The sequence below is a fragment of the Oncorhynchus tshawytscha genome, linkage group LG08 (assembly GCF_018296145.1).
Source record: "Oncorhynchus tshawytscha isolate Ot180627B linkage group LG08, Otsh_v2.0, whole genome shotgun sequence".
Classification (NCBI taxonomy): domain Eukaryota; kingdom Metazoa; phylum Chordata; class Actinopteri; order Salmoniformes; family Salmonidae; genus Oncorhynchus; species Oncorhynchus tshawytscha.
This window is the reverse complement of record NC_056436.1, coordinates 90,569,976-90,586,170: the sequence shown is the minus strand read 5'-3', so window position 1 is coordinate 90,586,170 and position 16,195 is coordinate 90,569,976. Positions and strand designations below refer to the sequence as shown.

General features: G+C 42.0%; 1 protein-coding gene across 1 annotated transcript in view; it reads left to right on the top strand.

The window, feature by feature from the left end:
* Positions 1-15,296, top strand: part of LOC112241569 (T-box transcription factor TBX22-like) — a 32,899-nt gene extending 17,603 nt beyond the window's left edge. The window contains exons 5-8 of the mRNA XM_042326196.1: positions 1,706-1,870; positions 10,908-10,972; positions 11,060-11,133; positions 11,947-15,296. Of these exons, the coding sequence (XP_042182130.1) occupies positions 1,706-1,870; positions 10,908-10,972; positions 11,060-11,133; positions 11,947-12,497 (855 nt within the window). The 3' untranslated portion in view covers positions 12,498-15,296. The remainder of the gene's footprint in view (positions 1-1,705; positions 1,871-10,907; positions 10,973-11,059; positions 11,134-11,946) is intronic.
* The last annotated feature ends 899 nt before the right edge of the window (positions 15,297-16,195 follow it).

The following is a 16,195-nucleotide window of genomic DNA, read 5'->3' as shown; positions in this document are numbered from 1 at the left end:
ATTAGAACAGTAAACAAGTCATTTTATTATAAACTGGTTACGAACATTATCAGAACAGTAAACAAGTAATTATATTATAAACTGGTTACCAACATTATAAACTGGTTACCAACATTATCAGAACAGTAAACAAGTCATTCTATTATAAACTGGTTACCAACATTATAAACTGGTTACCAACATTATAAACTGTTACCAACAATATAAACTGTTACCAACATTATAAACTGGTTACCAACATTATAAACTGTTACCAACATTATTAGAAAGGTAAACAAGTCATTCTATTATAAACTGGTTACCAACATTATAAACTGGTTACCAACATTATAAACTGGTTACCAACATTATAAACTGTTACCAACATTATAAACTGGTTTCCAACATTATTAGAACAGTAAACAAGTCATATTATAAGCTGGTTACCAACATTATAAACTGGTTTCCAACATTATCAGAACAGTAAACAAGTCATTCTATTATAAACTGGTCACCAACATTATAAACTGGTTACCAACATTATAAACTGGTTACCAACATTATAAACTGTTACCGACATTATAAACTGGTTACCAACATTATAAACTGGTTACCAACATTATTAGAACAGTAAACAAGTCATTCTATTATAAACTGTTTACCAACATTATAAACTGGTTACCAACATTATAAACTCTTACCAACATTATAAACTGGTTACCAACATTATAAACTGTTACCAACATTATAAACTGGTTATCAACATTATTAGAACAGTAAAAAGTCATTATATTATAAACTGGTTACCAACATTATAAACTGGTTACCAACATTATAAACTGGTTACCAACATTATAAACTGGTTACCAACATTATAAACTGTTACCAACATTATAAACTGGTTACCAACATTATAAACTGTTAACAACATTATAAACTGGTTACCAACATTATTATTACAGTAAACAAGTCATTCTATTATAAACTGGTTACCAACATTATAAACAGGTTACCAACATTATACACTGGTTACCAACATTATTAGAACAGCAAACAAGTCATTATATTATAAACTGGTTACCAACATTATCAGAACAGTAAACAAGTCATTCTATTATAAACTGGTTACCAACATTATAAACTGGTTAACAACATTATAAACTGGTTAACAACATTATAAACTCGTTACCAACATTATAAACAGGTTACCAACATTATAAACTGGTTACCATTATTATAAACTGGTTATCAACATTATTAGAACAGTAAACAAGTTTAATAATGACAGTAACCAATTTATAATTACAATAAGGCTCCTCTTGGGTTGGTGGTACATGGACAATATACCACGGCTAAGGGCTGTGTGCAGGCTGTACTCCGCATTGCGTTGTACATAAGAACACCCCTTAGCCGTGTTATATCGGCCATATACTACACCTCCTTATTGCTTAATTCTATTCCATCACTGTATTTTATGGTTCAAGAATAAACAGTTTACTGAAAGAGGCTTCAAACTATCTGAGATGAGAAATGTTTTGTTAGAAAAAAGGCTAGAGTCATGATGAAAGTAAAAATGGCTACTGCATGGTGATGGTGTCCGATGAGTCACATCAACCTAACCCTAACCTCCAAAACACAACATACATGTCCAAAATGCATTTAATATCTATGTTGTGCTGATGGACATCACATTGACCTCGTTCTCTAAATGACTCTCTTGGTTCAGATCATTCTACAGTCAATGCATAAGTACAAGCCTCGCGTCCATGTGATCCGCCACAACCCCCAGCTGGACCTATCAAAAATCCCCTCGCTGCCCACTGAGGGTATGGCCAGCTTCTCCTTCCCAGAGACAGAGTTCACCACCGTGACAGCCTATCAGAACCAACAGGTACTTTCTCTCAGCCAGTCAGAACCAATAGGTACTGCCTTACCAATCAGAACTAACAAGCACTTACTGCGTCAGCCAATCAGAACAGCGAATCAGAACAGTCTATCAGAACCAAAAGTAGTTAACTCAGTTATTGAAAATATGATTTTTGTATTAATGCTAACACAGTATAATGGAACAGGGACTATGGCTTCACTCTGGTCTGAACTAGAAAATCAGTATAATGGATCAGGTGGACTGGCTTCACTGTGGTGTAAACTAGATACTCAGTAGAATTAATATGGAGGACTGGCTTCACTATGGTCTAAACTAGATACTCAGTAGAAGTAATATGGAGGACTGGCTTCATGTGTGTGTGTGTGTGTGTGTGTAAATGTGACCGTGGTGTTGCCTGTGGTCCCTGCAGTAACAGAAGACTCTCGTGGATTGGCAGCAGCTCTCTTCATCAGGGTCCACTTCACTTCTGCTGGATGCATAATAATATAGAAAGGCACACGCACACACACCATCTGTTCAGGACAGAAACACACACACCATCTGTTCAGGACAGAAACACACACACCATCTGTTCAGGACAGAAACACACACACCATCTGTTCAGGACAGAAACACACACACACCATCTGTTCAGGACAGAAACACACACACACCATCTGTTCAGGACAGAAATACACACACCATCTGTTCAGGACAGAAACACACACACCATCTGTTCAGGACAGAAACACACACACCATCTGTTCAGGACAGAAACACACACACCAGAATGTCTATTTTTCATGTATGATGAGAGAGAAGTGAAAAATGTCCTAAATGACCAGGGGATTGGATGCTCCCTACCCAGCCGTGGACCCCTTGCACCCTCCTAAAGGCATTCAAAACCATTTCAAAAATGTTTTCCTGGTAACCCGTTCCAATCACCAGGCGCACGGCTGTCCATTTGCAAAATGTTTCATTGGGCATTTACCATCACGCATTTGACATGCTCAAAAATACTGCAGAAATGCAAAATTGACTGGCCCGATGAACTCGGGATGGCCCGGCATTGATAGTGGTTCCTCTCCGTCGCTCGTTGTGTTGATTTTATCATGTCCATTTGGTGATGTTTTTTCACTGTTTAAACATATTGCAAATGGACAAATGTCAGCCAGCAAGTCAGCGTCCATCATTCAATTAAATATCATTCTGACAACAAACTGATACAGACCGACACCAAACCCACTTTTTCCATCTCGTTTAGAAGCCAACTATCACATATTTCAGAGCAGGCCCAAAATTCATAGCGCCTTCTGTTTAACTTGCTTCTGCTGGAAGTCGTTTTGGAGGGCCGGTAGGAGGCACTCTTTCCTCTGGTCTAAAAAATTGGGGACACTGCCCTGTGTAGGGTGTCGTCTTTCAGATGGGACGTTAAAACGGGTGTCCTAATTGTCTGAGGTCATTAAAGATCCCATGGCACCCCGGTGTCCTGGCTAAATTCCCAATCTGGCCCTCAAATCATCATGGTCACCTAATAATCCCCAGTTTACAATTGGCTCATTCATCCCCCTCCTCTCCCCTGTAACTATTCCCCAGGTTGTTGCTGTAAATGAGAACGTGTTCTCAGTCAACTTACCTGGTAAAATAATGGAAAAAAATATGTATATCTTTTAAACTTCTTATGGGCAGGTGGAACGGTAGCGTCCCACCTGGGCAACATCCGGTGAAAGACGGAGACGGAGAATCGTAATTGTCTTTACCGGAAAAAAATACCAAAGAACACATTCTCATTCACGCGCTTGGAATACCGACAGCCAAAATGGGAGCCACCTAGAAAAACTACAATTTCTGGCTCATTTTTCCAAAAACCAGCCTGAAACTCTTTCTAAAGACTGTTGACATCTAGTGGAAGCCCGGGAACTGCAATCTGGGAGGACTTCGCCTTATAATAAAAGTGACAGCCATTGTAAATAGTGGTAAGCTGAATCTTTTTTGGGGGGGGATGGTTTGTCCTCTGGGTTTTGCCTGCCATATCAGTTCTGTTATACTCACAGACATTATTGTAACAGTTGTAGAAACTGTAGAGGGTTTCCTATCCAAATCTACCAATTATATGCATATCCTAGCTTCTGGGCCTGAGTAACAGGCAGTTTACTTTGGGCACGCTTTTCATCCAGACGTGAAAATACTGCCCCCTACCCAAGAGAGGTTAAACCATAATAAGAACTTAAAGTAGTTACGTTTTTGCTGCGCGTCCAGTTCTGACATTATTTGTAGGCCTATGTGAGGCGATCCCGAATCCCGAGTTTCTGCTCAATAGGTCATTCGGTGCCTGAGCAGCTACCTTAACCTCTAACCTCTAGTTCTCTTCGATTATAATCACAGCCGTATATATTCCCCCCCAAGCAGACACATCGATGGCTCTGAACAAACTTTATTTGACTCTTTGCAAACTGGAATCTCTACATCCTGAGGCTGCATTCATTGTAGCTGGGGATTTTAACAAGGCTAATCTGAAAACAAGACTCCCTAAATTGTATCAGCATATCGATTGCGCAACTAGGGCTGAAAAAACCTTGGATCATTGTTACTCTAACTTCCGCGACGGATATAAGGCCCTGCCCCGCCCTCCTTTCGGAAAAGCTGACCACGACTCCATTTTGCTGATCCCTGCCTACAGACAGAAACTAAAACAAGAAGCTCCCACGCTGAGGTCTGTCCAACGCTGGTCCGACCAAGCTGATTCCACACTCCAAGACTGCTTCCATCACGTGAACTGGGATATGTTTCGTATTGCGTCAGATAACAACATTGACGAATACGCTGATTCGGTGTGCGAGTTCATAGAACGTGCGTTGAAGATGTCGTTCCCATAGCAACAATTAAAACATTCCCTAACCAGAAACCGTGGATTGATGGCAGCATTCGCATGAAACTGAAAGCGCGAACCACTGCTTTTAATCAAGGCAAGGTGACTGGTAACATGACCGAATACAAACAGTGCAGCTATTCCCTCCGCAAGGCTATCAAACAAGCTAAGCGTCAGTATAGAGACAAAGTAGAATCTCAATTCAACGGCTCAGACGCAAGAGGTATGTGTCAGGGTCTACAGTCAATCACGGACTACAAGAAGAAAACCAGCCCAGTCACGGACCAGGATGTCTTGCTACCAGGCAGACTAAATAACTTTTTTGCCCGCTTTGAGGACAATACAGTGCCACTGACACGGCCTGCAACGAAAACATGCGAACTCTCCTTCACTGCAGCCGAGGTGAGTAAAACGTTTAAACGTGTTAACCCTTGCAAGGCTGCAGGCCCAGACGGCATCCCCAGCCGCGCCCTCAGAGCATGCGCAGACCAGCTGGCCGGTGTGTTCACGGACATATTCAATCAATCCCTATACCAGTCTGCTGTTCCCACATGCTTCAAGAAGGCCACCATTGTTCCTGTTCCCAAGAAAGCTAAGGTAACTGAGCTAAACGACTACCGCCCGTAGCACTCACTTCCGTCATCATGAAGTGCTTTGAGAGACTAGTCAAGGACCATATCACCTCCACCCTACCTGACACCCTAGACCCACTCCAATTTGCTTACCGCCCAAATAGGTCCACAGACGATGCAATCTCAACCACACTGCACACTGCCCTAACCCATCTGGACAAGAGGAATACCTATGTGAGAATGCTGTTCATCGACTACAGCTCGGCATTCAACACCATAGTACCCTCCAAGCTCATCATCAAGCTCGAGACCCTGGGTCTCGACCCCGCCCTGTGCAACTGGGTACTGGACTTCCTGACGGGCCGCCCCCAGGTGTTGAGGGTAGGCAACAACATCTCCACCCCGCTGATCCTCAACACTGGGGCCCCACAAGGGTGCGTTCTGAGCCCTCTCCTGTACTCCCTGTTCACCCACGACTGCGTGGCCACGCACGCCTCCAACTCAATCATCAAGTTTGCGGACGACACAACAGTGGTAGGCTTGATTACCAACAACAACGAGACGGCCTACAGGGAGGAGGTGAGGGCCCTCGGAGTGTGGTGTCAGGAAAATAACCTCACACTCAACGTCAACAAAACTAAGGAGATGATTGTGGACTTCAGGAAACAGCAGAGGGAACTCCCCCTATCCACATCGATGGAACAGTAGTGGAGAGGGTAGTAAGTTTTAAGTTCCTCGGCATACACATCACAGACAAACTGAATTGGTCCACTCACACAGACAGCATCGTGAAGAAGGCGCAGCAGCGCCTCTTCAACCTCAGGAGGCTGAAGAAATTCAGCTTGTCACTAGCACTCACAAACTTCTACAGATGCACAATCGAGAGCATCACCGCCTGGTACGGCAACTGCTCCGCCCACAACCTTAAGGCTCTCCAGAGGGTAGTGAGGTCTGCACAACGCATCACCGGGGGCAACCTACCTGCCCTCCAGGACACCTACACCACCCGATGTTACAGGAAGGCCATAAAGATCATCAAGGACAACAACCACCTGAGCCACTGCCTGTTCACCCCGCTATCATCCAGAAGGCGAGGTCAGTACAGGTGCATCAAAGCTGGGACCGAGAGACTGAAAAACAGCTTCTATCTCAAGGCCATCAGACTGTTAAACAGCCACCACTAACATTGAGTGGCTGCTGCCAACACACTGACTCAACTCCAGCCACTTTAATAATGGGAATTGATGGGAAATGATGTAAAATATATCACTAGCCACTTTAAACAATGCTACCTAATATAATGTTTACATACCCTATTTTATTCATCTCATATATATATGTATTTACTGTACTCTATATCATCTACTGCATCCTTATGTAATACATGTATCACTAGCCACTTTAACTATGCCACTTTGTTTACATACTCATCTCATATGTATATACTTTACTCGATACCATCTACTGTATCTTGCCTAAGCTGCTCTGTACCATCACTCATTCATATATCTTTATGTACATATTCTTTATCCCCTTACACTGTGTATAAGATAGTAGTTTTTTTGGGAATTGTTAGTTAGATTACTTGTTGGATTATTACTGCATCGGAACTAGAATCACAAGCATTTCGCTACACTCGCATTAACATCTGCTAACCATGTGTATGTGACAAATAAATTTGATATGATTTGACACCCCATCCCGTGAACGGGACCTTGTCATCATCTGACACTAATTAGCATAATGCAATGGACATATATATTCCTAGAAAATATTCCTATTCATGAAAATCACAAGTGAAATATATTGGAACACAGCTTAGCCTTTTGTTAATCACCCTGTCATCTCAGATTTTCAAAATATGCTTTACAGCCAAAGCTAGACAAGCATTTGTGTAAGTTTATCGATAGCCTAGCATAGCATTATGCCTTGCTAGCAGCAGGCAACCTTGTCACGAAAATCAGAAAAGCAATCAAATTAAATCGTTTACCTTTGATGAACTTCGGATGTTTTCACTCACGAGACTCCCAGGTAGATAGCCAAAGTTCATTTTCCCAAAAGATTATTTTTTAGGCGAAATAGCTCCGTTTGTTCTTCACGTTTGTCTGAGAAATCGACCGGAAATTGCGGTCACGACAACGCCGAAAAATATTCCAAATTAGCTCCATAATATCGACAGAAACATGGCAAACGTTGTTTATAATCAATCCTCAAGGTGTTTTCAAATATCTATTCGATAATATATCAACCGGGACAATTGGTTTCTCAGTAGAAGCAATTGGAATAATGGCTACCTCTGTATTTTACGCGAGAATTTCTCTGGGAGCATCAGGTGACCACTTGCGCAATGAAGCCGCCTACGGGTATTCTTCAACATAAATGCGTAAAACTACGTCACAATGCTGTAGACACCTTGGGGAATACGTAGAAAGCGCAATCTGGTTGATAGGGCATTCACAGCACAATAGGGACGCATCGGAATGCACGGCTTTCAAAAGATGAGTCACTTCCGGATTGGATTTTTCTCAGGCTTTCGCCTTACAGTTTGGGAAACATTAGAGTGTTTTCTAGCCTAAGCTGTCAATTATATGCATATTCTAGCATCTTGTCCTGACAAAATATCCTGTTTAATTTGGGAACGTTATTTTTCCAAAAATGAAAATACTGCCCCCTAGTACCAACAGGTTCATTGGTGCTGAAAATCCACTTTTTCCGGGCGTTGCTACGGGGTCCTTGGATGAGCTATCGGACAGAAATGTTAGGGTCTGTCTCTATGGGCTGAGGCGGTTTCAATGCACCTAGTCTTGCAACTCTGGGACTTTTCTAAATGTCGTCATTTTCATGATGGTCAAAATTAATTGAAGTTATTGCAAATGTACGAGGCTGTTTCTCGGTCTGAGAACCTTCTAGAGCCACATAACTCACCACAAACTATCGAGCACTAGAACAGGTTTCTAAAGTTTCAAAGCTCTAGGTCTGATGGTTCTTTGATAGTTCGAATGAAGGTAACTACACACTGTGTCATTCTGTACTCGCTGTGTGTGTGTGTGTGTGTGTGTGAGTTTTTCTTGGAAATCTGATGGGAGAAATGACTGATTTACAGTTCATGAGGGTTGCCTAATCACACATATGAAGTTTTGGAAAGATGTAACCTTTTTAACCCTTTGAAACAACCCCTACAGAATATTGAGTTTTAAGTCTATATGTAAAGAATTGAATTATTTACAGAAGGTTGAATGAGTGTGTGTTATTACAGAAAATCACAGAAATCTCGCAGAGCTCCGAAACCCACCTTAACAGATTCTTCTGAACACACTGCAACTGGATCTGTAACTTTTTTGAAAAAAAAAAAAATTTCTTTGAGCATCACCAATTCTACATTGTACGATTTCTCGTAAATTACGATAGATAAATGTCTGGTTCTTTTTTTCCGAACTCTGTAGGTTCATGTACTTTGACGTGAAGCGGTCAAATTATCACTCTATTTTTGTTTTTGACCTTTAATCACAGAAAAATAGCTTTAACTCAAAAAGCGTTGAGGCCTCGACGCAATCTTGTTTCTGGGCTAACAGCCCATTAGACCAAACCTATGCTCCCCGAGTTTCGTCTTCAAAGTATTTTCCATTTAGGAGAAATGGCCATGTCATGATTGGTGATGTTTTGTACATTTGCAATAATAAGCCATTCGCCATCTGGTGAAATTTACAGGGACAGCAGAAAAATGACCAAAATTTGAAAATGTTATAAAACGGAAACCGAATGTCCGAGAGACTTAATTCGATGACATCCCGGAAGATCTGGCCCTGGTGCACAGCCAGAGGCCATCTGCGAATTTTAAAAACATTTGCGGATGTCTAAATTGAGTTTCTCATCGATCATACAGCAAATGCCAAAAAGTGCCCTTCATGTATGAAAGCTCGGGTTGCCCAGCAGGGATCTCTTGTCCTCTGAAGAATGTCTGATGGTAGAGGGGATACTTTGTATTACCGTCATCGTGTGGGAGAAGAGATACTTTTTCAGTCGTTTACAGCTGCTGCTGCTAACTCAACGGCTAGGAGGTATCACTTCTTTAGTGAATAAGAGTTTAAAGTTCATACCAAGTTGCCATACTTTGAGCTCACACTGAGGTTGGCTTAGTTCTGTAGTTGATATTAGCCCTTTTAACGTCTGGACTGCAGTCCTCACGTCCTTGGGAACACAAGTTGAATTTTACGTCAACGGGCTTTTGTAGTGGTGGGAGAAAAGGGCGTGTTTTATAGTTCGCAACCAATGTCTGTTCACTTGGGCGGGGCCACTGAGTGAGCGGAGTTTTACTTTATGAAAACCATTATCTCATTTAGAAGCTAAAATACATTTAATCTTTTCACAAATAGTTTTATATTTAAACATTTAATAAATTGCACAACAATTCCATCTGAATCTGTACTAGAATGTGTAGACTTTCCAAGATACAGTTTATGTCATCCTGTCATTAGTTGTAATGTCTCAGACAACAACTGATCTGAGATAATATTCTTTAAGTACCAACGCATATTTTCAGCTGGTTGGATTACCGAAATATGGTTCCTTTACCCACCCTTTTGATGTTAGCATACTTAACAAAGGGCTTTCCAAAGAGTCAACTCTATAGAGTAGAGAGAGGAAAGGGAGGAAGGTATTTATGGGGGTCATAAACCTCAACAACAGGGACGTTGGGACGTTGGACCATCGAAGAAGCGCAAAAATGATGAGGACTACATTGATTTGGGGTTGACTTACACTACCGTTCAAAAGTTTGGGGTCACTTAGAAATGTACTTGTTTTTGAACAAAAGCTCATTTTTTTGTCCATTAAAATAACATCAAATTGATCAGAAATACAGTGTAGACATGGTTAATGTTGTAAATGACTATTGTAGCTGGAAACAGCTGATTTTTAATGGAATATCTACATAGATGTACAGAGGCCCATTATCAGCAACCATCACTCCTGTGTTCCAATGGCACATTGTGTTACCTAATCCAAGTCTAGCACTTTAAATGGCAAATTGATCATTAGAAAAACACTTTTGCAATTATGTTAGCACAGCTGAAAACTGTTGTTCTGATTAAAGAATCAATCAAACTGATCTGACCTTTAGACTAGTTGAGTATTTGGAGCTTCAGCATTTGTGAGTTTGATTACAGGCTCAAAATGGCCAGAAACAAAACACTTTCTTCTGAAACTCGTCAGTCTATTCTTGTTCTGAGAAATGAAGGCTATTCCATGCGAGAAATTGCTAAGAAACTGAAGATCTCTTACAACACTGTGTACGACTCCCTTCAAAGAACAGTGCAAACTGGCCCTAACCAAAATAGAAATAGGAGTGGGAGGCCCCGGTGTACAACTGAGCAAGAGGAAAAGTACATTAGAGTGTCTAGTTTGAGAAGCAGGCGCCTCACAAGTCCTCAACTGGCAGCTTCATTAAATAGTACCCGCAAGACACCAGTCTCAACTTAAACAGTGAAGAGGCGACTCCGGGATGCTGGCCTTGTAGGCAGAGTTCACAAAGCTGTGACTTTGGAAACCATAGCTCCTACTAAACCATGTAGGTTATATTCCTAACCCTCTGTCTGTCCTGATTTGTTGTTTGTGCTGTCAGATCACCAAATTGAAGATTGACAGGAACCCATTCGCTAAGGGCTTCAGAGACCCAGGACGGAACAGGTAAACAAACACAGCTATAAAGTGTCTACATCACACCATATTCTCCATGTAGTTCACTTAACACTTCTGAATGCTCCCTCTGTGTAGGGGCGTGTTGGACGGCCTCATGGAGTCCTATCCCTGGAGTCTGGAGTTCAAACCATTTACTCTACAGCTACAAGGTGAATGGCTACTGACAGACAAACACAGACCTATTCCGACACTCACTTATAAAAGTAAAACTAAGAACAATTCGTCTTCGAAGTCTCAATCACAGACATTTACATTATATTGTTGTTAATCTTACTCTAGTTATGATTGTTAATCTAACTCTAGTTATAGTTGTTAATCTAACTCTAGGTATAGTTGTTAATCTAACTCTAGTTATGATTGTTAATCTAACTCTAGTTATGGTCGTTAATCTAACTCTAGGTATGGTTGTTAATCTAACTCTAGGTATAGTTGTTAATCTACCTCTAGTTATGGTCGTTAATCTAACTCTAGGTATGGTTGTTAATCTAACTCTAGGTATAGTTGTTAATCTACCTCTAGTTATGGTCGTTAATCTAACTCTAGGTATAGTTGTTAATCTACCTCTAGTTATGGTCGTTAATCTAACTCTAGGTATGGTTGTTAATCTACCTCTAGTTATAGTTGTTAATCTACCTCTAGTTATGGTCGTTAATCTAACTCTAGGTATAGTTGTTAATCTAACTCTAGGTATAGTTGTTAATCTACCTCTAGTTATGGTCGTTAATCTAACTCTAGGTATAGTTGTTAATCTACCTCTAGTTATGGTTGTTAGTATAACTCTTATTATGGTTGTTAATCTATCTATAGTTATGGTTGTTAATCTATCTATAGTTATGGTTGTTGGTATAACTCGTATTATGGTTGTTAATCTAGGTGTGTTTTGGTTATTAATCTAACAATAGGTACGGTTATTCATCTTGTTTTTAAACTCCTTCTGTTGTCTTGTTGTCTTGTCTCATCAGGAGGTAGCTGTGGGTCTCCAAGCAACTGCACTTCTCCTCTGAAGAGCCTTGTCCCTCTCTCCTGTCCTCTGACCTCTCACCCCTTCACCCTCTCCTCCTTCTCCTGCCCCGACACCAGCCTGCACTCCTTTTGTCTTCCCCTCTGCTGCAAGACCTCCCCCTTCTCCCCCATTTCCCCCCTGCCGGCCAGACCCTACCCTTCCCCCCGACGCTACTCCCCCCTGCCGCCCCTCCTCTCGGCCCTGCCGGGGAAGAAGGCTCCAGGCTTCAATGCTCTGTGTCTTCAGGGGGGCATTCCCGGACATCCTCCCAGCCTGCAGCCACACCCCCTACAGGCCCCTCCCTCTCACAGCTCCCCGCAGGGACCCGGCCCTCACTACCCTCACCGCTCCCACCCAGACCCAGCTCCCCCGTACTGTCTGTACCGCTCCAGTCTACCCAGAAACGCTCACCTCGCTGCTTTCTCATGCCACACCAAACTGGCTGACAGCACCACAGACTGTCTGCTACGCCAGACACCCTGGAACACCACCATCAACCACTGCCTCTGACCTCTAACCCCTGACCCTTCCTTACCCTTACCCTAACCTAGCAATAACAAGTAGCCCTTATCCTAGAAACCATAGTGCCAGGGAGATGTATCAGACCATCATCTACTAGAGCTGTATCAGACCATCATCTACTAGAGCTGTATCAGACCATCATCTACTAGAGCTGTATCAGACCATCATCTGCTAGAGCTGTATCAGACCATCATCTGCTAGAGCTGTATCAGACCATCATCTGCTAGAGCTGCATCAGACCACCATCATCTACTAGAGCTGTATCAGACCAGCATCATCTACTAGAGCTGTATCAGACCATCATCATCTACTAGAGCTGTATCAGACAATCATCATCTACTAGAGCTGTATCAGACCATCATCTACTAGAGCTGTATCAGACCATGATCTACTAGAGATGTATCAGACCATCATCTACTAGAGCTATATCAGACCATCATCTACTAGAGCTGTATCAGACCATCATCTGCTAGAGCTGTATCAGACCATCATCTACTAGAGATGTATCAGACCATCATCTACTAGAGCTGCATCAGACCACCATCATCTACTAGAGCTGTATCAGACCAGCATCATCTACTAGAGCTGTATCAGACCACCATCTACTAGAGCTGTATCAGACCAGCATCATCTACTAGAGCTGTATCAGACCAGCATCATCTACTAGAGCTGTATCAGACCACCATCTACTAGAGCTGTATCAGACCATCATCTACTAGAGCTGTATCAGACCATCATCTACTAGAGCTGTATCAGACCATCATCATCTACTAGAGCTGTATCAGACCACCATCTACTAGAGCTGTATCAGACCATCAACTACTAGAGCTGTATCAGACCATCAACTACTAGAGCTGTATCAGACCAGCATCATCTACTAGAGCTGTATCAGACCATCATCTACTAGAGCCGTATCAGACCACCATCATCTACTAGAGCCGTATCAGACCACCATCATCTACTAGAGCTGTATCAGACCACCGTCATCTACTAGAGGTGTATCAGACCATCATCATCAACTAAAGCTGTGTCAGACCATCGTCATCTACTGGAGGTGTATCAGACCATCATCTACTGGAGGTGTATCAGACCATCATCAACTAAAGCTGTGTCAGACCACCATCATCTACTAGAGCTGTATCGGACCACCATCATCTACTAAAGCTGTATCAGACCATCATCTACTGGAGGTGTATCAGACCATCATCTACTAGAGCTGTATCAGACCACCTTCATCTACTAGAGGTGTATCAGACCATCATCTACTAGAGCTGTATCAGACCACCTTCATCTACTAGAGGTGTATCAGACCATCATCTACTAAAGCTGTGTCAGACCACCATCATCTACTAGAGCTGTATCAGACCATCATCTACTGGAGGTGTATCAGACCATCATCTACTAGAGCTGTATCAGACCATCATCTACTAGAGCTGTAGCAGACCATCATCTACTAGAGGTGTATCAGACCATCATCATCTACTAGAGCTGTATCAGACCATCATCATCTACTAGAGCTGTGTCAGACCACCTTCATCTACTAGATCTGTATCATACCATCATCATCTACTAAAGCTGTATCAGACCATCATCTACTGGAGGTGTATCAGACCATCATCTACTAGAGCTGTATCAGACCACCTTCATCTACTAGATCTGTATCAGGCCACCATCATCTACTAGAGCTGTATCAGACCATCGTCATCTACTAGAGCTGTATCAGACCACCGTCATCTACTAGAGGTGTGTCAGACCACCATCATCTACTAGAGCTGTGTCAGACCACCATCATCTACTAGAGATGTATCAGACCACCATCTACTAGAGCTGTATCAGACCATCATCTACTAGAGGTGTATCATACCATCATCATCTACTAAAGCTGTATCAGACCACCGTTATCTACTAGAGCTGTATCAGACCATCATCTACTAGAGCTGTATCAGACCATCGCCATCTACTAGAGCTGTATCGGAACACCATTATCTACTAGAGCTGTATCAGACCATCGTCATCTACTAGAGCTGTGTCAGACCAGTATCATCTACTAGAGCTGTATCGGACCACCGTCATCTACTAGAGGTGTATCAAACCACCATCATCTACTAAAGCTGTGTCAGACCACCATCTACTAGAGGTGTATCAGACCATCATCATCTACTAAAGCTGTATCAGACCATCATCTACTAGAGCTGTATCAGACCACCATCTACTAGAGCTGTATCAGACCATCATCTGGTAGAGCTGTATCAGACCACCATCATCTACTAGAGCTGTATCAGACCATCATCTACTAGAGCTGTATCAGACCATCATGTACTAGAGCTGTATCAGACCATCATCATATACTAGAGCTGTATCAGACCATCATCTACTAGAGCTGTATCAGACCATCATCATCTACTAGAGCTGTATCAGACCATCATCTACTAGAGCTGTATCAGACCATCATCTACTAGAGCTGTATCAGACCATCATCATATACTAGAGCTGTATCAGACCACCGTTATCTACTGTTTTATATTTTCTCTCTTTTTCTACCCTGACCCTGACCCTAACCCTATCCCTGACCCCAACCTGACCCTAACCTTAACACTGACCCTAACTCTAACCCTAACCCTTCTACTTTACCTCTGACTGATTTTTTTCAGCTGCAGTCCAAATGTTGTTTTCTACAAGCAAGCATTCAGGTTCCCTCTGAGCTGTGTATAAATGTACTCTGTGTGTGTGTGTGTGTGTGTGTGTGTGTGTGTGTGTATGTATATCTCAGACCTAACAAACACCAAATTATATAAGTGTGATTATTATGCCACTTCATAAAATGCTTTAAAAATACTTTCTGTTGAATTATGGAATCAAATATTATTTTACAGCACTGTTTAGTTGAGCTGTTGGACTCAGTTACACACACACACACACACACACACACACACACACACACACACACACACACACACACACACACACAATCAATTCAGTTTATCCCAAATGCAGTGACAATTTGTTGTCAGCCAACCCATCTCTAACAAAATGCAATCCCTTGCTCAGGGTCTCCTCTATGTAAACTGTGTCCTTCCCTGATACCAGTATGGCTGAGTCATCAGCATAAAGCAGGACTTTACTGTATCTGGCATATCATTAACATATATTAGAAATGAGAGAGGCCCTAAAATGGATCCCTGTGGTACTCCACAGGATATTTCTTTGGCCTCTGACATCACCAACATTACATACTTGTGTTCTGTTGGTCAGATAAGACCTAAACCAATTCACTGCTACATCATTTAGACCCATGCATTTCAGTTTCATCAATTCATAAGCTTTCATGACCATAGCTGTATAGTTTCACTTCTCACTTTCCTGCTTAATGTGGTCAAAAAGGTGGATAGGGCAAGTATCAGTGGAATGAGCTGTTCTAAAGTCAGACTGGAGTTCATAAAGAAGATTGTTCTCCAGAAGGTATCCTTCAAGTTGATTAAAAACTCATCTCTCAACAACTTTGGATGAGGTTCTGAGGATTGACACGGGCCTGTAGTTTCCTACATTTGTTTTACTGCTCTTCTTGTGGAGTGGAACCATCCGGGCTGTTTTGAGATGCTTGGGAAACGTACCACTAGTAATAGAAAGGTTTACAATATGAGTTATAATTTCAGCAGTGACACCACCATTATCCTTTATGAATCTTG